Raw genomic sequence first — 27955 nt, 5'->3', positions numbered from 1 at the left:
ATTATGTTGTAATAATAAGGCTTATATTATGTTTGTGTGTTTCTGGTATATTTTATTCATTGTTCTTTGTATGCAGCTAACGGAATTAGAAAGTTGAGGAAGCAATTTGTTGGTAAGATGTCTGAGATAAACTTATGCATTAGCCAATTTGGTGTTCTAGAGATTTTTGCAATATCAAGTACATGGTGAGTTACCTAAGGATAGGTACAAATGCCAACAAAAACTGCAAAAGTGACATGCTGTTTACATGCCTAAAAGAATTTTTCGTGATAATCTGAAGATGCTACCACCACGAATTTAATCGAATTTTTCAATATTATTACCACCATTTTTTTAACTCAATCAAACAATAATAAAGAAAGTAACTAAACTATTTTATTCTTTATCCACTTATCGAATTTTCACAATGCAACCATTTCGCTTCTTGCGCGATTCCCTTGCAAAAATCCGAGAATTCCCCAAGAAAACTAACTGTACTAACATTACAAAAAGCTTCTTCCTTGACAGAAAATCATGGGCAAGATTCTACAAGATGCCATCAATATCGAAACCGCTGTCGCTGGCATAGAGAAATTCGTACATGGACGCTGCTAAAGTGTCTATTTCTTTTTCCTGAGAATCCATTTTCCGGCCTGTTCTTCTCAGTTCCACATCACTCCCTTCGAAATCATCATCACTCACTCCTGCGTATTTCTCTCTCACATCTTTCATAATGCAGGCTTCCAATTTTTTATGTTTGTAGCATTTGAAGAAGAACATTGGTCGAATTAGTTCTCTTGAGAGCGGAGATTTGTCTTTTTTGATGTCAGGAACGCATTGCTATATAGAAAATGTGTTAAAATTTATCTATTTTATATTTAAAGATTTTACCGAAAATTGCTGACAAAAAGTTACACCATCTTGCATATCTCTTTTCAGCTCATCGTCTACAGGAAGGTTTCCGATTCTCTGGCTGATTTTGTTGAAATTGGGCTCTAAGTTTCCATCTAAATACCCCAATTCCTGCATAACGCAAGTAACATTGCGCACTTTGCCGGTCATCTTCGATGTTATAGCCTCAATCTGTCCTCTAATGTCCATATCTCTCTGCATATACCGGATAAATTTTTAAAAGGTTACAAGGGCATGTCCAGAGACCTGCTTGGCTATTTAACGCGAAATTTTAGGATATACATATGTATGCTACGAAGAGAACACATTTTGATGTCTTGTTTGAAATTTTGTGGCAAACAGTTCTACAAGATGTTGGTGTGGCATTGGCATGTCAAATGAAACGTTATATCTTTTTTGGCAAGAAGGAACGCCGGGACGTAATATGTATTACCACAAAAATATCAACATTTATTCAACGATTTGTTACACTAATAACAAAAAAAACTATCAAAACTTTCACAACTTTTTTTATCTTTTATTTTCCAAAATATTTTCAAAACGTTTTCCTTCTTCCTCCAATATGTTTGAACTCGTTTTTATTTAGTTAAAAAATAATTCATTTTTTAATGTAAAAAGCCAGATTAACTTTTACTGCGCCCCTTTTTTTAATTATTGTAAAAATTAATAAAATAAATATGCAAATTTTTTGTGGCAATACATAAATCACTCCACGGTATGGATTTTTGGCTAAAAAACTTACATCATGGGATTTGACACGTTCTTATCATCACCTGTATATGAACCATGAAATTTTAAATAAGACGTCCCAACGTGTTCCCGTTATAGCGTTAACATCCTAAAATTAGATTTTAAATAGTCAAACGGTTCTTGAGACATAAAAAAAATTCACTGTGTATAACTGAATTCATTTAAGCTCAAAAACAACACTGATAAACCTACCGACATGCGACTACCACCGTTGTAGAATTGGTGACCTCCCATTGGGTACCCTCCATAAGGTGAGAAGGGGATCTGCTGGTATCCTGGATAGAAGTAGGGTACCGCACCTTGAAAATTAGGGCTGCTGAAGGCCATTGGACTGTAGAAATTGCCTCCTAAAGCTTGAGGAGGGTTGTAGGAGGCTGGTCTGAATGATGGAGGAGCCGGAGCGTTCTATAAGAAAGAATTTTTTATTTTTTCAACTAAGTGTATAATACAAAAAACTTACAGGCCTGTAGGCGATTATAGCCTGATTGAGTTTGTCAATATCAATTCCTCCAGGGTAAACCGAATTCGCGGCTGGTGCCTGAGCATCAGCTTGAGAGGGTTCCACAGTAGATGGAGCTGGTGCTTGGGTGGTTGGAGGTGGTGGAGCTTCATATGTAGCACATTTAGCGCATGCATTCTTCATTTCTTTGCGAATTTGCCTTACTACTTCAGGTCCAAAGCAAGACTCGTAGATCTGCGATATTCAGCATTGAAATCTAGAAAAAATTCACGTAAAAGCCAACATACCTTCATCATGGCGTATTTCTTGATGAATCGATCTTCGCTTCCTCCAAAAGCGTGTATAGTGGACAATCCTGTGAGGAAGATGTTGACGAATAGCAATGTAGATTTCATGGTGATGGTGTACCCTAGAATTAATGAATGAAAGAGTGTATTAAAACATGTTCATTAAATACCTGTTGTTTGTTTTAAGTTGATTCTTGTTTATGCAAACTAATCCAAGGATTAATAGTTTGCGATGTAAATAAGTTGATATGATAAACAAGGTTTTGCGGAGTTATTGAATGGAGTTGTAAATACATTAATGAGTTTTTTCATTGAATTTTCGCATTAATATCCAAGTCAAGATTCGAAAAGTACAAAAGAACAAAATTATTGCTTCGTAGAAACCTTAACTCCGAGATCTCTAATTAACGCTATATTGCAGAATAAGTCAAAATATAATGAGTCTAGCAAAGACCCAATGGTCAAGGAAAAAGAGCAGCTGGAACGAGTGGTACAAGAAGGTTAAGAGGCGTTTTCCATAATGGAACGAAAAAAAAGCGTGGAAAGAAAGAATAAAATACACAACAAAATTCGAAAAAAAAAATTATCTTACGGAGCAAAACAAAAAGAAAATTCACAACTAGACACAAGAGGGCACTAGCGAATTTAAACCACACGCCTCTTCTACTCCGATGCTTATATCCTTCAGGGTCAGTCTCGAGCCATCGTTGATTAGGTCAAAAGGAATCTCAAGCGTTAATGTGTAGAGCTTCGGTGAATCCCACACAAACTGGTCACCAGAACAATGCACCGGGTGTCTTTTTGACAATATTTCTCGTGAAAAAAAGATTAAAATTTGAAGAAATCGAATTGAATAATTAATATGTTTTGAACGTACAATTCTAAGAATCTCTGAGGATTTTGCGACAGGGAGCACCGTTTTTGTACTGAATTTTCGCCCTTAGATCCAGCTTAATTCGTAATTCATACTTGAAATCCGGGGCAGTGACTGAAATATGTACAGGGTATTTGGTAACTCGATACATTTCTTTAAGGGAGTAATAGAGCATGAGGTAAGGACTTAATTTACCTTAGTACCAAAGTCGATAATAACAAAGATACAGGGTGTCAAAGTTGAAAAAATAAATCATATCTTTTTTAATATTTTGCAATTTCTTCCAGCTAATTTTGTTAAATTGTGTATCCAGAGGTTTTTGGGATAAGAAATTCAAATTTATGCATCATTTAGTTGTATCTTCTAGAGGGCAACCACACATCTATATCACTATACTTCGGCTCAAGAGTTGCTTAAAGACGATCTATTAAGGAGAATAAACTTCTGCAGGTTCATCTTAAATACTGATATAGAAGATGGAATTTTCCTCAAGAAAATTTTATGGACTGACGAATTGAAGTTTGATAGAGAGGATATAACTAACTTCCACAATGCTCATTACTGTGCTGAACAAAATCCACGTTTAACTAAAAATCATAACTATCAAACTAAGTTCAGCATGAATGTCTGGCTTAGTGTCATGAACAACATGATAATCGGACCTCATTTTCTGCCAAATATTGTAAATGGTCAAACATACGAGGTGTTCTTTATTAATCATCTGCCACCACTACTCAAAGATAGACAATTAGATATTCGTTAGAATATGATGTTCCAACATGACGGGTGCCCCGCTCATCAGCGCTGAACTGTAAGAGAGTTATTGGATCAAAGGTTTCCGAATCAGTGGATTGAAAGAGGAGGCCCCATACAATGGCCTGCAAGGAGTGCAGATCTAACTCCGTTGGACTTTCACGTATGGGATGAGATGAAAGAGATGGTTTATGCTCAAGAAAAACAGACATGTGAACAATTAATACGGTGTATTGAACAAGCTGCCGTAAGTCTTAAACAAACATTTTCGGCCAGAATAACTCATGTACAAATTAGAAAACGGGCACGTGCGTGTATTAGAAGAAGAGGGTATCACTTTCAACAAGACTTTAAATAATTAGAATAAAGTAAGTATTACTTTCACAGAATACAGACAACGATCCTTTTAAAGCCTACAATATTAATGGAAATTCAATAAATGCTGAAATTATTATTACATTAATTAAATTATTTTTACGTTCATTTTAAGTGCGGTTTTCTCGGAAACTATTGCCTCTAGTGACTTCAATAAAGTATACCTTTTTTAACAAGAAAAGGTAAAGAAATCCCTCTTCCTAGTCCAAACTGACATACAGTGTAGCTCAAAAAATTTGTAGCGATTTGAAGGGGTCGTAATCGTCGCAGGTGGCAACCTCTAGAAGATACAACTAAATGATGCATAAATTTGAATTTCTCTTTCCAAAGAACCTCTGGATACACAATTTTACAAAATTAGCTGGAAGAAATCGCAAGATATTAAAGAAGATATGATTTATTTTTTCAACTTTAACACTCTATAGCTTTGTTATTATCGATTTTGGTACTAAGGTAAGTTGAGTTAAATTTAGTCCTTACCTCATGCTCTATCACTCCTTTAAAGGGATGTAACGAGATACCAAACACCCTGTACATTGGTTGTGAAATAGGAAAACAACTTGAAATTGGGAAATTTAATTATAATTTCACAACTTTGAATCAGTTTTGCACATGCCATCATCACTGTGTTTTATCGATTAGTCTTTACGGACACTCTACATACTCGTTATAATCACAATTGGCAGTATCAGAAACTACATACATACCTACAAGGTCTTCTAAGTTATATAGGGTGAAAATAGAAAAATCATTGAATGGAGCGTTTAAGAAAAAGTTAGGAATTTTTTTTTATGGAACGTCCTGTATATTTTTACTCGAACATTCGCAAATCACCAAGAGACCAAAAAAGACCATATGCAATATTGGACTAAAATAAAAAATAATCGAATTATTCATTCATTTTTCCTTTAGACTACTTGGCTGTCTATGGCTGCGAAATAATTTTCACTTTTCATTTTTTTTTAAATTTAAGCAAGCAACATAAGAAAACAACATACATTAAATGTGAAAACACATTACCCTTTAGTTCAATGTATCTACGGCATTTTTTGTTACACGGTTTGAAGCTGTTATAATTGTTCAGGTATTCGTGGATCTTAAAATACCCAAAATGCTATTTTGAAACTCGACTAGAGTAGCAAGTTGTCTTTCATATAACCACAAAAAAGTCTAATAGAGTTATGTCAGAAGATCTTGGGGGCCAACATATCGGACCATTTGATTGAATCCGTCTGTTTTGGAAAAATATTTCTAATAGCAGTGTGACTTCGTGAAACTGATGGGGAAGAGCTCCATTTTATTGGAAATATATTCGCGCCTCTAAGTGGACATAATTTAAATGTACTTTTAGCAATTCTGATAACATATCGATATATCTCTTTCCTGTTTAAGTGCCTTCATAGAAAATTATCCCAATTATTTGAGTGCTTATTAGACAACACCACATATTGATACTAAATTGTATTTGAGGCTTTCTGGGTTGAATGAAAAATAAATTTTTCTTATACCAATAAGGCATGTTTTTGGGATTAAACGTTTTTCTCTTTGAACAAATAGCTTCATCGTTCAATCAAATACGTCTTAAAAAGTTCAAATTTTGCTTTCACATATCTAAAATTCATTAGTAAAAGATGAGCTTCTTTTAGATGTCACCAGGTACTAATGTTTGTATTGGCTGGTACTTAAAGGGTGTAAAGTAACATTTTTTAGTTCTCAAATCGCAAAACATTTTAAACTATTGTTTTTTGCTAAATTTCTGATTGAATTATTTTTGTACGTTTCAGAATTTGCCTACACATTTACGTCTATTCCTTTATTTATAATTTTTTTTTAAGTTCTAGTTTGCACAAAGACTATTTCGTTACTCCTAAGTTTTCTGCATAGTTTTAGGAAATACATTCTCTCTGGTTGATTACGTTCAGGATTTTGGCCATATTGTTCCAGTGCTTGCGAATCATTTTTCTCTCGCTCGGAGAACGTCGTTTTGCAATGTTAAAAACTTAACTAAACTGCAGTTCTTTTAAATAATAATAATAATTACAAATTTAAATCGAATTTTATAAAAACTAATTCAGTTATTTTCAATTTTAATTCAATATTGCATATGGTCTTTTTTGTTCTGTTAGTGATTTGCGAACGTTAGAATAAAAAATACACAGGGTGTTCCGTTAAAAAAAAATCCTTCATTTTTTCTTAAGCAGCACTTTCAATTGTTTTTCTGTTTTCACTCTCTTAATCGGCGGAAAAAGTGCTACCATAGATTGTAATTTGGGTCTTTGCATGTGCGTCATTCATTCGAATCGTATGAATCAAATCAATTCAAGGTCAACACAAAATATGAGCGCGAGCAGTGGCGTCTTAAAAATTTAATGTTTTTGGATTGAAATAAAAAAAAAATCATGAAAATTGTTTATAATTATACGAAACACAGTGAAATCATCGACATGTAGTAACCAACAGAAAGTACGCGCTATATGAAATTTTTAAAAAATTTTAAATGATTAGAAAAATGTATTCTTATTATCCACGCAAAGGTCCAAACTATAAACTATAGTTTGTTAATTTCACAGACTTTGTATCTAGAATAATAAAATACTTACCAATGGTGAACAGTTAACTTAGAACAGATTGAATTGGCAGGACTACAGGAAAAAGTTTCTATAATACACTCTGTGATTTTATCATGGTTGTGATACTTCAACATGTCTCTCGTTTTATCTACCGAAAAAATGGGACACCCTGTATGATATGATTGTTTTACTCTGCTAAACGTTCCTGAAAGGATTTACTTTTCCGACTTCATGTTAAAAATTGCAGATTTTTGAAATTTTATACATCGGATTGATCACTTGATTATATCAATTTTGTCAATTTATATAATCCAGTGATTCTCAAGAAGAGGAAGCCCATTATCTTCTAGTTTGCCTTCAAAACGTTCTCGTCTCCATTAAGTGTTACATTAGGAGTTATTTTCACACAGATCGCGTGTATTAAAATCCGCATGAAGAAAAGAGCAATTACAAAACCATCTGTCTGGACAGAAAAAATCGTGTTTCGAACCTTAGATACACGCACAAAACTTCTCAGAGGTAATGTAATTTTTAGTGAAACCAAATTATACATAAGTACCGACATTTCCTTTCCAAGTACCTCGAAACACAGACCGTGTATTGTTGCGGAAACACTCGGTTTGAGATGTCAGCAAACAAGAAGACGTGTGTGTATTCAATAGAAAGAATCAAGCTGGTTTTAAGGCAGTTCTTTCCATACGTATCGGTACCACCGTTATGTGTATACGCATAAGTACCAACGACCTCACAGACTCTTCGCTTTCCGAAGATCGGGGAATTTTAAGTACCGTTCCACCTGACCGTGCGAGGCGTTAATCACGCGTGCTAATATTAAGTGGTCAGTCTACGGTATTTTCTTTTAAATCCTTCATCTTCGGGGAATCAATAAAATTACCACTTAAGAGGCATAATATACATCTTACAACCGGTCTTAGAGATAACTCAAACGCGAGCTCTGCAGATCTCCTTTTAAGGCTGGTCCCGACAGGTTCACCATCATTAAGCCACTATGAAGTTGGGGACGAATATGACTTTTGTTTTTTATCCTTATTGGGATGTAAAAAGCAATGGTCTAAATCTGTTTTTTAGGAGGTCATCTTCTTGTCGGTGCTTCGCTCCATTACCTTCTATGTGCATTACTAAGCGTTTTTCCAATGATAATAATAACAGTGACATAAAAACCTCTACTGACTTGCACGACCTGAACTTATACCTTGAAACAAATTTTATCACGGTGTCCACATACATGGGACCTCATACTGGACCTATTAATTCCTTCAGCGTCTTTGTCGAATTCCTTCGGCAGTGCTTTACGTAACGGTACTCATTGTTTGCAAATTTTATTAAATTAGATCAAAATTGCTTTCGGTTGCTTTATACACATGAATTCTCCAGGTGCTCGGCGTGTAAGTGGGCAATCAAGAGGTCTTATGTTACAATTTCACGCATTTAAGGCTGATAATTTGTTTAATTAGAAGGCGATAGATGGAAGTTTTTTCCGGTAAGAAAACTTTTCCAATTAGATGTGCAAATTTGCTGAGATTGAACGTGAAATACATGTTTCAGAAATGTGAAACAACACCAGAATTAATGTAATAATTATTGTAAACATAACGCGTTCCTATAATGGTCGTTTGAATTTACATAAAACTTCCATAACATCCATATTAGAGATTCTTCAAGTAGGTAACCATATTAACACCCAACGTCAAGTTACGTTCATTTCTTTCAAAACATACATGCTTTCATAAAACAGTTAAAACCCAGTTAAAAATGTAAATTACATCAATTTCTCCACCCAATAAAATCATTTCAAGTTCAGGTCAGTATTTCACGGTCAGAGCAACCACGTCCGAGTCCATTTGTTATAGCTATTCTTATTGTTTTTATTTTTATATCTCCAGGTTGTGAATGAGTGGCCACGTGTTACACAGGCAATTAATTATATATAAACAATTGCGATTAACTGGTCGTGTTTGCTAAACACGCTGGTTTATGAATAGCCGGTGGCATTGGGATTAAGCGTTAATGAGGAGAGGAAAAAATGTGTAGTTGGAGAAAATGAGTTTACAAATTAATTTTATTATAATTATTGATTGATTCGAAGATTTATTTTCCGCGGGAAGTGGTTTCAGTTTGTAATTTTTGCGTTTACGCAAAAAAAAAAGACGTCATACAAATCAAGAAAGTAACAACGTCGGAATATGGAAATTGAATTTGGATGGAAGTTGGAGATCAAAAACCTATTAGATGTATGACCAGGGGCTTTTTCCCTTAGATCCAGCTCTTGCGTCCAACATTAAAAAACTTAAAGAATAACGAATGCTTACGTCAGTTCCGATTGACCTTCATTACAGGTTAAGACGCGTCAAACTGCAAGGAAACAACGAAATACGCATGTGCAAAACGCTGAAAAAAAATTAGAGAAAACAATATTAATTAACTGGAACAACATTCCCGATGTTTCTCCAAAGGCCCCCCCTCCCCTCAAATTTATGTTTAATTCTTAAAATAAAAATTATAATTTCTCGTCACAAAATCAATTCAAAATTTGGACGAGGTGGATGTGGGAGAGGAGAAGGGGGGGGGGGGGGCAATATTATTGCAACCTCCAGTATACCAGTAGGTGTAAACTCGAAACTGCATATGACTGATTAATTATTTTATTTTCAAATACATGTTATATTTATTTTAATGTAGGCCCATTTTGCCCATATTAGGAAATTTGAGTAACGTATAATCTAGATCTTTATTATATTCTTTTTATAGGCCTGAACATTTTGTCGCACTTAAAACAATTCAGTGAACCAAACGCCGAACATAACATTAATTTGGACGGGGCACGGCACGCGTTTGCAGATAAATTTGCAAATTTTATGGGTTTGTTCGCCGCTCGGTTCGTTATAATGTTTGTAGACGGTGAAATGCTTAGGTCTGTATACACCTTCTTTAGCCTAGTCCAAGATGACCACGTTTAAAATGAGTTGTCTCGCTTACAAGGTTGTAACGGAACAGCGCTCTTATGATTTTTCAATAAAGTGCAACACTGAATTTCACGTCCGAACTCTGAAAATCCGTCAAAAATGTTTCAAACCTGAAATTTAATCATTCCACCCAATTGTATTCAATGATATTCAAAGAACTTCCGCCATTTTGTTATTAAACGGGAATACACAAGAATGACAAAAAAAAGGAAAACAACGACCAAATGAAGCTTAACTGTCAAACTCAAAAATTGGTACGAGGCCAGACGAAACGCCATTGGTCGTTCAAACTGATGAGTCATTAAGGGAATGCTTTCAAGAAATAATGGTATATCTACCAAGATTGCAAAATACCTCGTTATGTTCCGAACATCGACATAAAAAAAGGATCTAAGATATTAGGGTCGTCGGAAGTTCTTTACAACCGCAGTGTATATGCAATTTTTCCACTACTGACTTTAAAAGAAATAAAGACACTTAATTATTACTTGGTTCGGAACTATATTATTCGGAGGAGCTGTTGGTATGTAACAAAAGTAAGTTAATTTTGTGAATAATTTTACGGTATTTTGCTATAAATTTATATTGTTTGAATAAAATTAAAAAGAACAACATTATTTTGTGTTATTGAAGAACAAGTTAATACCTATGTATATAACACATTATTTACCTAGGGACCTAATCGGACAAGATCATCATCTCAATTGCTGTTTTAGGACAAGCGAAATACCACCGTTATGATTCAAGGAAACAAAGTTGCTAAGTTGTTTTTTTTATGTTTTGGATTTAACTTATAGTTATTGTTGATATATTGTACACAAAGGTGTGACGTACATTTTTATAACCCAAACGGCAAATTTAAATATCAAAGCATGCAGTGCTGATGGGTCCAAGGTATGGGGATTGTAAATACTTCAAGGTGTATATAAGGTTTTACACCATAAATTACCAACACACTCAGTATAACTTAAGGCTGAAACATAAAATCACAACGCAACATAAATCATGTTATCATCAACGACGACGTTTCATTTCCATGGTAACCGTAAATGAAACAACAATGGGGATGATCGCGATAGTGTCTGATAAGGGCACTAGGTAAACAATGAATCATATGCTAGTGATTATTAACTTGTTACTCATCTCTTTCTGGAAAAAAAGTGAAGAAACACATTAATCTGAACTAATAATAGAAGTTTTTTTGTTTTTTTTTTAAAGCTAGTTATGGAAAACATCGTATATACACCGTGGTTGTAACATATTTACAATGACCCTTTATTATTTATCGGGTGCATAAACTTGATGACGCGTTAGTTTGATTAAACCAATGGCATTGAGCATTGACTCTCATTAAATGAAAATTGACAGTTCGCTTTTGTTGTTTTTTCTGTCGTTCTTATCCATTCCCATTTAATAACAAAATGGTGTATTTCCTAGGACGTTATTGAATTTTATCAAGTAAAAGCCTGAAATATCATATTTTTGAAACTTGTGTCGGGGGTTTTTCATGTTCGGATATAAAATTCGGTGTTGGACTTTATCGAACAGTCGCAAGAGTGACCAATTATTGGAACATTGTAAGTCAAGAAAACCGTTTTAAAGTTGGTCGTCTTGTACTGTTAAATACTCAAGTCTGTATGAAGTTTAACGTAAGTACCTAGCCTGTTTACCCAAACTATCACTGAGATAAAATAACTGGCAAAAGTTCATAACATGGCCAAAATAAAGTATAAATCGAATTTCAAGAAAAGTACATATTTAACAGGTTTCATGGAATTCCAAGCTCAAGCCTTTTCCTATACCAGACGGCTTCGTAGTGCGGGGATGCCCCCCCCCCCTCAATTTTTTAGCAATGAAAAAAAATGAATGATACGTCGACATGTACCTTTTTTCATTTATTATGCTCTTTTTGAAGATGTAAAAATTTTTTTGAGTTTGCATTTAAAATGGTGAAGTTGAAACACAATTTTGATTAGAAGGTTAGCCCTAAAGAACTATTACAAATGACAAATTGTCAACATATTCCTTGATGAAAAATTCACCCTTTAGTTTTAAAAATTGTGGAAAAATTTGAGGGTGAAAACATTTTAAAACTATCTGGTTTGTAGTATCAGTAAGTAGTGTTTTTTGATTATTATTTTAAAGTGATAAAATGTCGGTATTTCGTAGTTTCTTTACACTTTCTCGTCGTTTCACTAATGATGTACGATGAGGTGAATGGGTATACCTATTAACTCCTAAAATTTTTAATGAAGCTTAGAACTCTGGATATCCTCCTGTTATTATCTCAATGGATTTTGGACTCCCAACTTCAGGTTCTACTTATAACTATTAATTAAAAATTTCGATAAGGGGTGTAGCTATCACATGTTTCCCGTTCACATTCGAGTTTTTAAAATAGTTTACTCTCTCTGCGATTTTTTATACATCTTTACGTATTTCTTAGTGCTTAAACTTGAAGTATTTCTACCGAATGTCCCATATAAAAGGAGAAATACTCTTAATAACAAATAAAAAATATATAGTGGGATAAATATTAAACATGGTGGCGTTACAATGGTAAATTTTATATAAATATATAATTTTATACTAGATCCTTATGAGGTCTTGTTTGATGATGCCAGATGGCAGATGATGATGATCGTATATCCCAATGTAACTAATTATTATTATTTCATTGAGAAAATGTACGTAAAATAAATACAAAGTTTCTTCTGTTGGCCCATTCTCCACTACTACAACAGCACATCATAAAATTCAAATTAGGCACTACTTTTGATGTCTAATTCCAATCCAAATTAAAGCATATTGGCTTTAGAAACTCACATAATAAAAAACTCAAAACACAGATACATATTGTGAAACCATGAAAAACCCAAAACTAAATAAACACCACCAACAAAAACCTTACAGATAAATTAACAGTTAAAAAGCGACAATACTTACCGCAAATACCAATTAATCAAGCAAGGCGGAACCACGAAGAACCGACGAAAAACAATTATTAACGACAGTTGGAACGTGTAGGACGCGGATAGCTTCTTCGGCGGCCTTCCTCCGGGTCTTCTTTATATCTTCCACCACTTCTTCAGACTGCTACCGGCTGGCTTTGATAAGCCCCAGGTCGCTACATGTCAAGTTCACTAACACTGATGAGATGATCTTTCCAATTTGCTCTATGATTTATTCGTGACACTCGTATTATACAGGGTGGTAGTGCAATTAAAGCATCAGAACAGGAAGAGGATTGCTGAAGTTAATTGGCGATTAGTGTTGTCGTGGACGGTGCAAATTGGACACTTGCGTATAACGAGTTGTTATTGGGACGATCGAAAACTATCATTTATATAGGGTTTTTACGAGGCTATTTTCGCACTTGCCGTGCAAATTACTATGTAAATGGATGTTTGCTTTTTCCATTGAAAGTTTGGTTTAAAGCTCTATGATAAGTTGTTAACGGTTATAAGATGCAACGTTTTTTGATAAAGATGCCATTTGGTAAAACATTCGAAAAGAAGGTTCTTTTATGATTTGGAGTTAATTTTTGGGTCCAAGAAATATGTAACGAAAGAGTCATATTATTTCAAACCGTCGTTCAGTTGCATCATGAAATTTTGCTCCTAAATGCACGTGTATACTTGTCACAATTTGATGTTGCTTAGAAAAAAATGCAATTCTGATGTTGTCATTTACAGCCATCCCCATAATATTGTAAAACCTGTATACCTTTACGAAGAATTTAAATGGCAAAAAGTTAATGAGAGTGATAAATGCAAAATGAAGGAAATTCCAACCTGTAGAAGTTCTTTCAGTATACCAGTATTTTTCATGTAAATATTTAGAATATTTCCTTCTGCGTAGATAATAATAGTTATTATATGCATGCATTTGCTTTGTCAGTGGTTCAAATTTCATATACTATACTAATTCGAACGACCAACTCACTAATGGTAATATATTTTGTATACCAATATGAATAAAACTTGAAAGATGCCGTTAGAGTCAAATACTGATCTCCGATCACGCTTTTTTAAACACTCGTTTGAGTCGAAATTGAATAGCTCAAAATACAATTTACATCTCTATTTATGTCTTCGCTAACACCACCGCCGAAGGTTTAATTTCAAAGTATCGGAAAATATTTTTTATCGCTCAAAAGTAGTCATTGGAGCCTTCATGGTGTATGTTTTGTTACTTGACCTTAGTGTATGTTCCATCTTTTCTGCTTTCCTTTACGCACCGTCTTTGCTCGTGAGAAATGAATAATTACACGCTTGGCTACTACCCACGGAGGAAAAAAAAAACGGTACCATCTCTAATACACGAATCTCTTAAGCCGGTTAGTTGTTATAATAATGTAATAGTAATTATTCTCATCAGCGCTGATTAAGCTTTAATTATACCCCTTAACAGCGCGGTTATTAAAGAAATTTCATTATGGACTCGGAGAGACGATTAAAATGTTCCCATCCTCGTCTCGTACAATGTAGCTTAACTACAGGCATTAGCATCCGAGCCCAAATACATCTTTTTTTCTTGTGATTTTAATAATGCATCTTCATTCTTCCTCTGAGTGCTATTAGTCCCGGGATGCAAGAAAGAGCCTCAGGCAAATTGCTACGTGAAATTACTAGGAATGTTGCACTGGGAGGTAGGTCGCGTGAAGATTGTTGCTAAAACGGCGTTTAATTGCGTTTCTTAATGGTAATAATTTGAGGAGATACCGTTTCCTGACGAAGTTATTGAAGTTTTGATTGAAAATGTTAAAAATAAGAAAATGGTTTCGGTATTAATTGTCAGAATACAATTATAGTTTGAGTAATGAACTAGTAATAAAATTTGCCTTTCAGTACAAAATTATTTCAAATTGGTAGCTTTAGGCTCGATGTTAAATAGGGCCCCAATTTGAAAACTGCGTTTCTTTAAACATGAAAATGGCGTTCTTGAAAACTTTACTTCCCAAAATCTTTAGGTTTTTGCCTTCGAAGTAAGGTTTTTTTAATTTAAACAAAAATAAAATGACTCCATATCATGTACCTACATTGACCGACAAGAAAACCTGTTACATAGAAATTATTTAAGAACCACAAAATATTCATTTATTCAAATTTACAATGGTAAACTGGTTCCAGATGTGGATTGAGTAAACAGTTTAGAGTGTTTGTAACGGAGATAGACCAAATATGTTTTATGTCGGTCATTCTTTAATGCGTTTAACACAAAAATATTGAAAAAAAACGAGGTCGCTCATGGTAACTTCAATAATAGGTATTAACGTAGAATGTTGTATTTTAAGTTCGTATGCTAATTGATGTGATCGATTCGATATTGCACCCCTTTACAGCAGTGACGAAGAGAGCTCTCGGAATTTGATGCAGGTAGTTAAACGAAACGAATATTTGAGAAAAAAATTGAAAATTCATATTTTTAACTAAGTACGTAGGGCGTGAAGAGTTTCAGATTTTATTGAATTTTTGAGCAGTTTTGGAAATATTTGGCTCCAATTTTGATTGCAAATTATCGTTTATAATCTTCACAGATGGAGAAATTTTCAAGACATTATTTGTGTATGAAACCTGGAACCAATTTCTCGAACCTAGAGTTCTTTTGGAGTTCGTCACTGACTGTTCACTTCACAAAACTTGAAGTTCTTATATAATTTAGATCTTTTTAGAGTCACGTCTTCATTTTGGATCATAATCTCGTATTTCCTTTTTATCTCCCACTGTTTCCGAATCAGGTATAAAACGATCAAACATTCCGTGTAATTTTCCCATTGCTGCAGATTTATGCTCTTTGTGTTTACGCTTAAGCGCCTCTCTTTTCATGTTTACGCTTAATTATGAAATGATCGGCAAAATTTTACAGGGCATATTTAACACACTGCATCTCCCTATCAAAGCAAATTTAAACAATTTTTCTCTAGGAACATTCGTTTTACTCTAGATCTCTACGTCAAATTCTATATTCAAATTTATACCCTAAAAATAATTAGGTCGGGCAGAATATAATTTATATACAGGATGTCCCAGATCAAAGTGTAAATATTTTAACCGTGGTTTCTACTAATGAAATTAACAAACACGTATTTTTTCTTTTTGTACAAAAGTCGGTCGTTTAAGTTCCAGAGATTTTTGAATGTGGGGCCCCATTTGGATAAAATAATTTGTGTTGGAAGAGCCCTTCAAAGAATTTTAGTTAAATTTGGTGTACAAATATTTTTCGATCGTAGCAATTCACAAATAAAAAAATGAAATATACAGCATTGCCATAACATAGATATAAGGGCCGGACTATGAACATAGAGGTCCGTATTTATTTAACCATTAAATATTACGATTAAGCAATTACACTAATTGATTATACCTTTCATTGAGAAACTTTTTTGTCTCTTGGAAGTTTTTCACAGAATGCGTTGTTTTTTCGTAGTAGTTATTTTAAAGCAATTCTTATCTTCCTCGGATTAGACTGTGTCTGCCTAAAGTTATTTATTGAATTATTTGAAACAAAATAACAAAGAAGAATGAAGTTGCACACTAAAAATTGTTCAAAGTGACCACGAGTTCCTGGACTTTTTTTTAAATGCTAAGGGTGATAGTTTTCTTGAGGTAGCACTCTTTGAATACTACTTTTTGGGATCATTAAGTCATGCTTGGCATTTCTTAAACTACTAATTTTATTATCCTCAAAGTAATTGATTATTTCTTGCTCATCATCTACCCCATGATGCTTGATGTTATAATTTTCTCCTTGTTGAGGAGCGAAACTACCAAATTCCCTCAATCTGATATGAACATTTGTAAACGTTCTTGCATTTGGAAGTCGTCGATTAGGATATCGCTGATGGTAAAGAACTCTAGTTCTCTAAATGAAAGGTACAATCGAGTAATATAATCACTTGATCGAAATATTTAACGATTAAATAAATATGGGCCCTTATATTCATAGGCCGGCCCTTATATCTATGTTATGGCAAAGCTGTATATTTTATTTTTTTATTCGTGAATTGCTGCGATCGAAAAATGTTCGTGCACCATATTTCATGACAATCCGTCGAAAGACTCTTCCATCATAAATTATTTTATCCAAATGGGGCCCCATATTCAAAGAGCCCTAGAACTTAAACGAAGGACTTTTGGACAAAAAAAAATTGTTTGTTAATTTCATTAGTAGAAACCACGGTTAAAATATTTGCACTTCGATCTGGGACACCCTGCATAACAAACGACAGAATGTTACCAGAAGACTATAGAGCAGTAACGTTCGTCTCTTAGCAAATAAATTTTATTTCAGTATTTTTCATAATTCGTTTTTCATTAAAGTCTCCGTAAAAGGTAATTATTTCTACTGTCAATTAATGGGAGTTTTGACAAATTTTGCAAAATCGGAGTGTTTTCTGTCGATCTGGAATGGTTAACGGCATTGTTCAAAATTGTTTCGAAATTTGGAAGAAGGGATTATTCCAGTTATTAAAATTTTCTCGAATTCATGGAAGTGTGATGATTGTTAGACCCTGGTTGAAATAAATCTATTTTTATAATCAGTACATAAAACGATCGATGTACCTAACACCTTCTTCATTATTCTTTCACACAGTGTTTAATCTTCCGCCTCGTCAACCATGCCTGAACGATTATTTGCAATAAATCCACGTTTCATCTCGAAGCACTGGTTGTAGGGGACATTAAGCGGTTTGAAGGAACCTCTAGATTCTATATCTCTCTTAGAGTCTGTTTAATTAAAAATTCCCTATTCAAAATAGTACATTTTTGGTATCTAAACTGTAATTTAGTTCATTTTTTTTAAATTTATTTTTAAATATTAGAGTTTGTAGCCATGTGCATCTAAAATAAAAAAATGCATTAATGATAATGATAATACTGTGTTAGTTCGGAATGGCTAGGAAATTATAATAAACTCATTATACATATACAGTTTTGCATCTCTATTACTCAAAATGCTCCTTAATTTAATTTAATTTACCAGAGACATAGTCGCAATCAAGAATAAAAAATACCGGCTTTCTTGCAATAATATGGCGAACTTCCCCATCCAACCAACTACTATACCAAAGCATCAACATGACAAGAATAACGTAAAGAATTCTGGACATGCAAACGAAATGGAAGAACAATCCTGACAATGGGGCAATAGTAACCCCACTGTGTCCGACAAGACAAACGAGACAATCAAATCTCCAATTCCCCAATACAACCCTGATAGAGCACTACGGCCTGTAAATGTAAATAGTGCAACTGATTCCAAACATTTTTGTTCTTTCTTCTTTTTTTTTTCTTGGACAGTAGGAAACACTAACTGTAGTAATTTGTATCATGGGCAGAAAGACCATCAATGGTCGATAGCCCTTTTCCTTGTGGAAATAAATATATTTTATATACAGGGTTCGCCATTACTTCGGCCTTGGTTCCTGGTGTCTTTGTATACATATCAATATGAAATGTTTAGTACAGTACTCATTTATATTGGAAAGCTGCATGATTTAATAATATTTTTGTTTATACAGAGTGTTCCGTTTTCGCTGGGCAGCATAAAGTTATAATTTTTTAAATAGCAACCCATACTTTTTTTTATTCCATTTGATGAAACCTTAATTTGGAAGGAAAATACATTAAACATTTTTTAAATTGGTTGCGGCGTTGCCATATTAGAGAAATTTCTTTAAAAATGCAGCATCAGAAAAAAATTATCACAAAACCGGTGTTTTTTGAAATTTTGAAACTTGTTTTTGTAAAGTAGTAAATGAAATTCAGAGGTACTTAAAAACTTTAAAACATTTTTTTAATGCACCATACTTTTTTTGTATAAGAGCGCTAATTTGCAAATTTTACAAATTGCTGAAACTCGTTTTTTTTTTTAAATGGTACCCATGATTTTTTTCAAGTCCTAATGTAGTTTTTAATTCTCTATTAATTTGCAATAACATCTTTTCATCTAACATTTACAGTTATGGAGATGTTTGCAAAATTTCAATCAAATCGCAACAGACATTATTATAATCCAACAGATTTATTCTAGTAGGCTTTGCTTCTATTTAACAAAAGCATAAATTACTTATTTCATTTAGTTGTCATATTACCTGTCACTACCTTCTAATATGGCAACGCCGCAACCAATTTAAAAAATGTTTAATGTATTTTCCTTCTTAATTAATATTTCATCAAATGGCATAAAAAAAAGTATGGGTTGCTATTTAAAAAATTATAACTTTATGCTGCCCAGCGAAAACGGAACACTCTGTATAAACAAAAATATTATTAAATCATGCAGCTTTCCAATATAAATGAGTACTGTACTAAACATTTCATATTGATATGTATACAAAGACACCAGGAACCAAGGCCGGAGTAATGGCGAACCCTGTATATATATATGGGGAACTTCCCCCAAATTCAATAGCAGATTTTTTGTATTTTATTATTGTTTTCATACGAGTTTTATGAAATTAAATTACCATACTTTCATTGGGATCGTGTGATTTGTCTTTGATGGGTCTGATCTTAGATTCCGAAGCAGACTGTTGCATTAATTATTTACCGATGGGAGTCCGAGCTTTATTGATTTTTATTGCTTAGCAGCAGATTATGGGGAGTTCCATCGACTCCTTCATAATTTTTAAGCATCAGATACCTCTTTTCTATTAATTTCAGGTCTGAATGTGACTTTCCTCATGGTGTGTTCGTATGATTTGCATAAATCTAATTTTTGTGATTAAAGTAAGATATTTGTGTCGTGTATTATGTTGCACATTAAAACTAAAGCCTGTGTACTAAGTGTACTAAAGCCTAGAATGCCCCAGTCTTCAGCTTTCTTAAAAGAAATTAGATATAATAATGTAAAACGTAATTATTTAAATAGTTGGGTAAATACTTACTTCCTGTACTGCAGCTATGGGCAAAAAGATGATCTTGAATCGTTTTTATATGAGAATAATTAATTAGGTTTGAAATAACCTCCTGCTTCTTTGCAGAGAGCTTAGTTCTCCTTTTAAATTAGATTTTGTTAAAATGACAAATCGGTAAAAAATATTTTTGGCATTAAGTTACAGGTTGACCCGCGACACATGTTTATATTCTCTGTTTTATCTAGTAAATATATTTTATATTACTGACCATGGTAAACCTAGGTCCCAACACCACAAGTTCAATACTTAAAATTTGTTATTCTTCTTAATGTTTAGGTAGCAAAAATTCTCGTGTAGGTGTTCTTTAAAGTTATGTAATTAAATGACTATTAAGTCTTCTTAGAACAGCACCTTCGCAATATGTATATTTAAAACCTACACGTAATGAATTAAAATACAGATGGCACTTTGAGCCTTAACATATTTCATAAATATACGATCACATGAAATTAAACGTCTTGTTTTTTAGTTTCGGGGATATAGAAGTTTGATATCTGTTCACTATATTGAGAGTGCCCCGAAAAATATGTGCGGCTCAAACTACGTTTTTAGGACTTGATATCTGTAGAAACCAATTATCTGATTACAGTATGTTTCACCGAAATAACGTCAAAATACATTTTTTATTACTGTGTCCGGTACATTGTCCTTGTTGGTGTATATTTGCCTCAGGAAGCTCAGAAACGTCTTTTTAAATTTATGTAACATAAAAGTTGCATTTTCAATATTTTTCAGATGATTGGTTTATCCCTTATATAATTTCATATTCCGGACTACAGAGCCCTAAATCCCTCTTCTACGCCCCTAATTTTAAAACACTGTAGTGGCATAATTTTATTATGTAAACTAATCATTGATTTGATTATTAAACAAGCAGCGGTATATTTTATGACGAAACACCGATTCAGTTGTCGAACCTTTAAATATAGTATTAAAGTTAAACAAACCATTCATCAATTTGCTTTCTAAAAATCACTTAATTATACACATTGGAAATAAGCTGACGATCTAACACTGAATACAGTATATTTTCATTCTAAATTACTGTATTGAGACTTACGATTAGTCCTCGATGTCTTCGTTTGTAAAATTTATCTGCAGTACATGAGCATCTCTCCTTCGCCGTAATATCAAGAAAAAATCATTGGAATCTAAAATTTTGAAAATTATTGTTTATAATTTTACATTTTAGCTCTCCTTAAAGACTAGAGTTTTATTTTCCTTTAGAGTTTAGTTTGTTGCAATATTGCATACTTTTGCAGTTCTGTTTTTGAGCTTTGTAAGCACGTCTATTTTGTAATGTAGTCCTTTTATTCGTACTTTTTTTGAAAAAAATTCTTAAATTTAGTTATTTAATTTACTAAATCATTCATGTACATGTATTACTATAGCCTACGGTTAATAATAATTTAACTTGTGCTTACCTATACGTAGAATCAAATATGCATGTAACGTGTCAATCAGACAAACCTCAACCACATGTACAAGGCTACATCAGACTTCGATTTATTAAAAAACTTCCGTAGAAGCCCTACAGGTAACGAGATAAACAATATATAAAAGTTTATTTATTTTATTTTACAAAAGTTGTTCAAAATTGTTTCCATTAGCTTGAAGACAGGTTCGTGTCCGTCGAATCCAATTGTGGCGCACTAGTTCGAATGGTCACCCTTGCCGGGTGCTTCTGACGACATAAGTTATTGGTCACCGTTGTAATCCCCGTTTTCGCAATTTGTCAATATTCCGTACTTTGGTATGGTAGACCTCGATTTTTAAATGTCATCATAAAAAGAAATCTAAAGGATTTTAAACTGGAGATCGCGGAGGCCAAGTTAATGGTCCAGTCCGGTTAATTCAGCAAAAATACAGTCAAATGGGTTATTGAGCCTAATACATTAAATAACCTTTTATTATTGTTTATGTCGTTACCTATAGGACTTTCAATAACTTTTTTTACAAATGGATTTCTTATGTAATAGTGTATACGTGGTTGAAGTTTGCCTGAAAAGTTGTTGAACACCTGGTATATTTATGTTAGAGCGTATTCCGTAAGACCCTGGGTAAGATAATAAAAAAACTTACAAGGCAATTTACTTATGAAACAGACGCAGATCTCTCTATATAAATATTTTGAAGTCCTACAATGCTTGAAATTACATAGTTAATCTATTATCTTGTTTTACAAACGATGAAAAATCTCAGCGGTTGGCAAAACGCCCGAAATTTTTTAATGTCGATTTCCAATTACAGACAAATTAAAAATTTTGATTGATTTTGATGATTGTTTTAATTAAATTTGAATTTTAAAGATACAGTGAAAGTTGTGACTAACGGCATCAGTTAGAACAAGTCGCATCTACCGATGGAAATTGGAACTTTTGGTTGGATTTGGATTTACCCCATTGTAAAAATATCGCTTTTAACGTTCGTAAAAAAGACATTTTTGATCGTTTGCCAGCCGGATATAACAACACTACGGGATATAGTATAAATTCGATACTGTCGTCATTCTTTGAAAAGTTATTTAATGACTGATTGATATTTTTTTAAAAAACAATGTCTTTAGCGACTTTATAGATAAATTCCAGAAAAAATTCTTTTTAACCTGCATATATAACACATCTACTTATATATGGTTAAAGTTTTTTTGAGATTTATATGTAAAGCTGTTACCACACCGCTTTAATGTAAATTTCGGTCTCCTTTGCGAAATTTCTAATTGAATGTTGATAGTGTCGAGTTTGTATTGTAATTACTGTCAATATACAAAAAATCAATTTCTTTGAGCTATTTACCGACAATCAGCAAGTAAAACTGCGATAAAGAAGTTTGTTGGTTTAAGCCATAGTATCTGAGTTTTTCATATGTAGATATTTTTATTATGTTTTGTGTTAGTAAATAGCGAAAATAAATTAATTTCTTATAGAAGAGTGCAGAGAGAATAGAAATTGTCGGGGAAAAGCCTAAATTATGAGCGAGGACCATATATTATACATACAGTCAGTCTCATAAGTCCACATACACCTAACAAACACGTATTATTTCATAGTTAGAACCATGATCCAAAAATATTTTTAAATATATTGAAACCCCCTCATTAATGATTATTACTGGTAATTAAAAATTTGAGATTCGACTAATGGGTTGAAAGAAAAAATATATATATAAAGATTTACGATCTCACAAAAGTGAACATACAGCAAAAGTCCACTAAAACTACAACTTTCTTTGAGCTTTATGGATTTTTATTGCTAAAATATGCACAAACGATACTTTAGTCTAGTGTAAAATTTTCAATAAAACACATTAAATAGAATTTTGAATATCTAACATCATGGCATGAAAAGAAATTAGAGATCTAATAGTGTCTTTACGAAACGAAGAAAAATGTTATGGCGACATAGCAAAAATTGTTAAGTTGGCTCGTCCTACACTGGACACCATTATAAAAAACTCTAATTTAACAAATTCAACTAATAATTAACCCCGATCTGGATATTCCAAAAAAATAAAACCGAGCGATATTCGGATTATTGTCAGAAAAATTGTATTAAACCCGAAAATTAGTGCTTCGCAATTGGCTGATTAAGTTCGTAGGGAAACTTGTAATTGTGTCAGTGTTGAAACTATAAGAAAAGTTCGAGATCAAAGAGATTTGATGGAAGAGCTCCTAGGAAAGAGCCTTTGATCTTCCAGCAAACTAGAAAAAAATGCCTAGAATTTGCGAAGAAGTATTTAGAAAAGGGCCTTGAGTATTGGAGTTCGGTTTTGTTTACCGATGAAAGCAAGTGCAATATTTTTGGTTCCGATGGTAAAGGAAAAATATGATGAAAAACTAATGAAGAACTGAAACCTGAAAATTTATTACCGACAGTCAAGCATGGCGGAGGCAGTATATGGTATGGGGGAATCAATGTCTGCGGCTGGTGCGGGAAATGTAGTTTTCATTGAAGGTGTAATGGATCATTGGAAGAATCTCCAAATTTTGTCTGATAATTTATTGCTTTCAGTTGAGCTTTTGGGATTAGGAAACCAATGCATATTCCAACAAGGCAACGATTCCAAACATACCGCCCTTGTCACTCATATCAAAAAATGCCATCTTAACAACATGCCCAAGTAATTTCATTCTCCTCTACAGTTGCCAGGCATGAACCTTATCGAACACATATGAGACGAATTAAAGTGAAGGGTGTGAAATCACGAAATTTCAGGAAAGGAAACGCTTAAAAGAGTATTAACTTCGACTTAGAGCGAAATTACCCTAGATATTACAAGAAATTTGGTTGTACCATGCCCAGAAGATTACAAGTAGTTATAGATACAGAAGTTAGGCCAACAAAATATTAATTTGTTTTTTTATTGTTTTTTTTTTCTAAGTGCAATAAAATTTATCTGCTGTATATTTATTTTTGCAAAATCGAAAATTTTGATCTTAATTTTTTGTTCTTCCAACCTATTAATCGAAGCTTAAATTTCGAATTACCAATAAAGGTCATTTATGCGAGAGTTTCAATATTTTTAAAAATATTTTTTAGACCATGATTTTAAGTATGAAATGGTACGAGTTTGCTAGGTGTACGTAGACTTATGTGACCGGCTGTACATCATTTGAGATATATTAGAGGGTGTGTTCATTATATGAATTCAGCTTGTTTGCATTTTGATAATTTTGTTGTGATTTAAAAAATGAGTTCAAGCTAAAGAAAAGTTTTGTCGATTGAGGAGAAAGGTATAATAATTTCCAGGCTTGAAACAGAGGAACGCAACAATACCATTACAAATGGTTTTCTCTTATCGCGTTCGACTATTTCTCCAATTTGGAATATTAAGAATGCGTTTAATGAAAATTTTTTGCCAACGGAAAAATTGAAGTGATTCAATCAACGGGATATTGATCAGGCATTATTTAAGTGGTTAAAAAAAAAATAATAAAGGATCAGCATTCAATGGTCCATCCAATACTACAGACAAAAGCGGAACAGTCAGACCTATTTATTAAAATTTTGCAAGATATGGACACTGAATTTAAAAAAAAGAAGAGAATTTGCTCTTGTAGACAGCGTTCCCAAAAATGTCAAATTTATAGAATATTAACAACGTACAATATGTCCCACCAAATACCACATCAGTTCTGTATCCCATTGATCAGGGTATTATAAGATCAATAAAAGTTCATTTTAGAAAGCTCCAACTGATGAATATTATTGAAAACAGTCAGCGAAATAAAGAGCGTGCTATTAATCGTTTGAATACAATATCAATAATTTCTAAAGCATGGAACAGGGTATGATCTCAATCACGAATTGTTTCAAATATGTAGATTTACAATTAACACCAGTAATTGATGCCTTTGAAGACGAGGAGGATTTTCCTTTAGCGGAGGTGGGAAGTAGGATAAATAATGATTTTGGAAAAAAAGATGATGTCCCTTTTGCTATGACAAAAGAAAACTTTATATTGTCAGATGAATTATGGTCTGATTTTGTAAATATTTATATTCACTTGAAAAGAAACGGTGCTTTATCTGACGAGCCAATTAAAAGCGAAGTATTCCTCATTCAGGAAATCCAAGATGAAAGTAATGAAGGCTCTGAGAGTGGTGAATATTTTAAGCCAGCATGAATTGTAGAAATCTTATAGCCCTGCCAGCCCTATAAACCTGAATAGTTTTGAGCTGTACAGTTATTTCAGCGACAAAAGGCTTCTGAATGAAATCACTTCCATAGAAAAAAAAAATGAGTTATTTTAACATACATTGCAAAAAGCAAACAAAAATTACGTAATATTTAAATAAATAATATGTTTTTATCATACGTACGTAAATATAAATATTTTATTTTTTAATTATAATGTAAATATAATGTTATTTACATTTTATTATTTATCTCTTTTAGTTCTTAATTTGTTAAATACATTTTTGCGTTTTTTTTTCATATTTCTTGAATCGTCAAAAAAAAGCAAGTCCTGATGTAACGATGACCGGATATAACGACCCTTTTTACTCGGTCCCCTCGATGTCGTTACATTCGACTTTTATTGTAGTTCAAATTTCATATTACATAAATATTTCCTTATTTTGATGGATGTTTCTATCAGCTTTAATTGAAATTTAATGGAGTTTTCTTGTTTTCCTTTGTTACCCTTTATATCAGTATTTTCCTCTTGATTTTGCAAGTTATTCCGTTTTCGGTTGATCGAATTTAGGTTTCACGTTTAGGCTCAAACCCAATGACCGACTTCGCTCAAAAAAGTCCCAAACCAGTTTGAATTACACATATGTAGTGAAAGTGAGATTTCAATAATCGTTCTGAAATTTCCTTAAAAATCGATCTTGACTGATACTTAGACCTGTTTATAAACTTTGGATTCATTAAGAAAAAGCTCGTCTGGTGAATACATAACGCTGTTAATTTTTGGTTTCTTGTATGATTTTATTTAGGTCAAAACTTATTAGCACATATCCATCACATGGCAATTTTTTATTGATCTCAATTGCTTTTTGGGAAAACATCATATGTTTCTGGTAACACTCTACTCTCACTTTAATCTGAATATTTATATAATTTGATAGTAGTAAAATTATAGACAATTAAAAAGCAGATTTTTATTAGGTTTTAGCGACGATTTCATTAATAACGCGTTGAATTATACATTATTTTGTCAAATGAAATGGATAGTTCCAACATCTGGTTAATAAATAAACATTTTTTCGTAAGTTTCTGGGCTAATTTAGTTCTAGAAAATGACATTTTCTTCGATGAGTGGGGTATTATATAAAGATGTTTGAGCACAAGTTTTGGTGGATTAGACTTAGGTAGTTAACGGTGTGACAAAGGTGATGGGGAAAATCGTGCTCATAGTAAGGAAGCTACAAATATTTCAGGTATTTTTGAATAATTTAATTTTTTACAGTTTATTGCGGGTCTCGTGATTCTAACCCAGGGCAAACCACAGGCTGGATACACTTATTCACAGCCAGTTCAACCTCAACTTCCAGTAAACGTACCTCAGCCTTCTTACCAGCAGCCATTGCCTAACGTTCTACAACCACCGCAACTTCAAATTAGTTTACCTCAGCCTTCTTACCAGCAGCAATTACCTAACATTCCGCAATCACCGCAAGTCCAATTTAGTTTACCTCAGCCTACCTATCCCCAAAGATTACCCGAAGTTCCTCAAACATCCCAATTTCAAGTAGATTTGCCTCAGCCCGTTTACCAACAGCGACTGCCTGAACACCAAATCACATTAGGACCAACCCAGCCAAATCAGCCAACTTCTGATTACTACAGCCCTGGCACACTAGTCAGTCAAATTCCATTAAACCAGCAGACTGTTTTTACTGGACAAGCTGGCACCAATTTGGTGCCATCAAACAAATTTACTTCAACCCAGCAAAGTAACCAACTTGCTTTGAACACGCAGCTGCTTACTCAAACCCAGCAAAGTGTCACACCACTTCGACCAGCACCTCAAACACCTCAACAATTTCTGCAGATTCTCCCACAATCAAATCCCCATTTAGTCAACCTACAAACCTTGCAGCTAGTACCTAACTTGCAGCAAGTACAAGAGCAAATCGCTCTTTCGCCACCTCAACCTGTGGTGACGACCCTGTTGCCTGAAGCTCCTCTAATCACCAAAAATATCTACATTCATGTAGCCCCAGAAGAGCCTCCGCTACCCCCTCAAGTGCTTCCAGCCCTTTCGACGCCTAGAAAGAATTACAAAATCCTTTTCATCAAAGCGCCAAGCCTGGCAAGTCAAAGGCAAGTGATTCACGTGTCTGCCCCTCAAGCTCCTGTTGAGGAGAAGACTTTGGTGTACGTTTTGGTGGACAAGAATCAAGCTAAACCGGTATTAGTCCCTACTGCTGCTTCTACGCAGTCTTCGAAGCCTGAGGTGTACTTCATCAAATACAAAGCAAATAAACCTGCAGTGACGTCAGAGGATGCTAGTAGTTCAGTGGATACTACTACTGAGCAGGCCATTTCTAGTGGGGAGAGTTCGAGCTCCTTGTTTTCAGGGAGTGTGGATGAGAAATATGGTCCTCCTGAGTACCAGAAGAGAAGTGTGTAAATGTAGT

The 27955-nt window shown here is 33.6% G+C and overlaps 2 protein-coding genes across 3 annotated transcripts; one reads left to right on the top strand and one right to left on the bottom strand.

Moving 5' to 3' along the window:
- Positions 1 to 355: 355 nt before the first annotated feature.
- LOC136348494 (uncharacterized) lies at positions 356 to 13219 on the bottom strand. Its single transcript, XM_066299370.1, has 6 exons — positions 12891 to 13219; positions 2389 to 2510; positions 2102 to 2335; positions 1834 to 2046; positions 871 to 1086; positions 356 to 819 (listed from the first exon to the last, which is right to left on the bottom strand). Exons 2-6 carry the CDS (start codon positions 2494 to 2496, stop codon positions 526 to 528), a joined length of 1065 nt encoding a protein of 354 aa, XP_066155467.1. The 5' UTR covers positions 2497 to 2510; positions 12891 to 13219; the 3' UTR covers positions 356 to 525.
- LOC136348484 (uncharacterized) lies at positions 11360 to 27955 on the top strand. Of its 2 annotated transcripts, none has more exons than XM_066299342.1 (2): positions 11360 to 11593; positions 26782 to 27955. In XM_066299342.1, the coding sequence occupies exons 1-2, from the start codon at positions 11582 to 11584 to the stop codon at positions 27946 to 27948; spliced, it is 1179 nt and encodes a 392-aa protein (XP_066155439.1). In that variant the 5' UTR covers positions 11360 to 11581; the 3' UTR covers positions 27949 to 27955. The 2 variants fall into 2 exon arrangements, with proteins under 2 accessions (XP_066155439.1, XP_066155429.1); XM_066299332.1 differs by lacking the exon at positions 11360 to 11593 and adding an exon at positions 26700 to 26728.

This window comes from Euwallacea fornicatus, chromosome 2 (genome assembly GCF_040115645.1).
Source record: "Euwallacea fornicatus isolate EFF26 chromosome 2, ASM4011564v1, whole genome shotgun sequence".
Lineage (NCBI taxonomy): Eukaryota > Metazoa > Arthropoda > Insecta > Coleoptera > Curculionidae > Euwallacea > Euwallacea fornicatus.
This window is presented reverse-complemented; position numbering and strand designations above follow the sequence as displayed.

Bases quoted from the DNA above. Each gene is read 5' to 3' on its own strand.
- LOC136348484 (XM_066299332.1), top strand. From the start codon at position 26,708: ATGGGGAAAATCGTGCTCATA. The intron at 26,729-26,781 runs GTAAGGAAGCTA...AATTTTTTACAG, and splicing joins TGGGGAAAATCGTGCTCATA to TTTATTGCGGGTCTCGTGAT.
- LOC136348494 (XM_066299370.1), bottom strand. From the start codon at position 2,496: ATGAAATCTACATTGCTATTCGTCAACATCTTCCTCACAGGATTGTCC. The intron at 2,336-2,388 runs GTATGTTGGCTT...TGAATATCGCAG, and splicing joins AGAAATACGCCATGATGAAG to ATCTACGAGTCTTGCTTTGG. The intron at 1,087-1,833 runs GTAGGTTTATCA...CGGTATATGCAG, and splicing joins ACGGTGGTAGTCGCATGTCG to AGAGATATGGACATTAGAGG.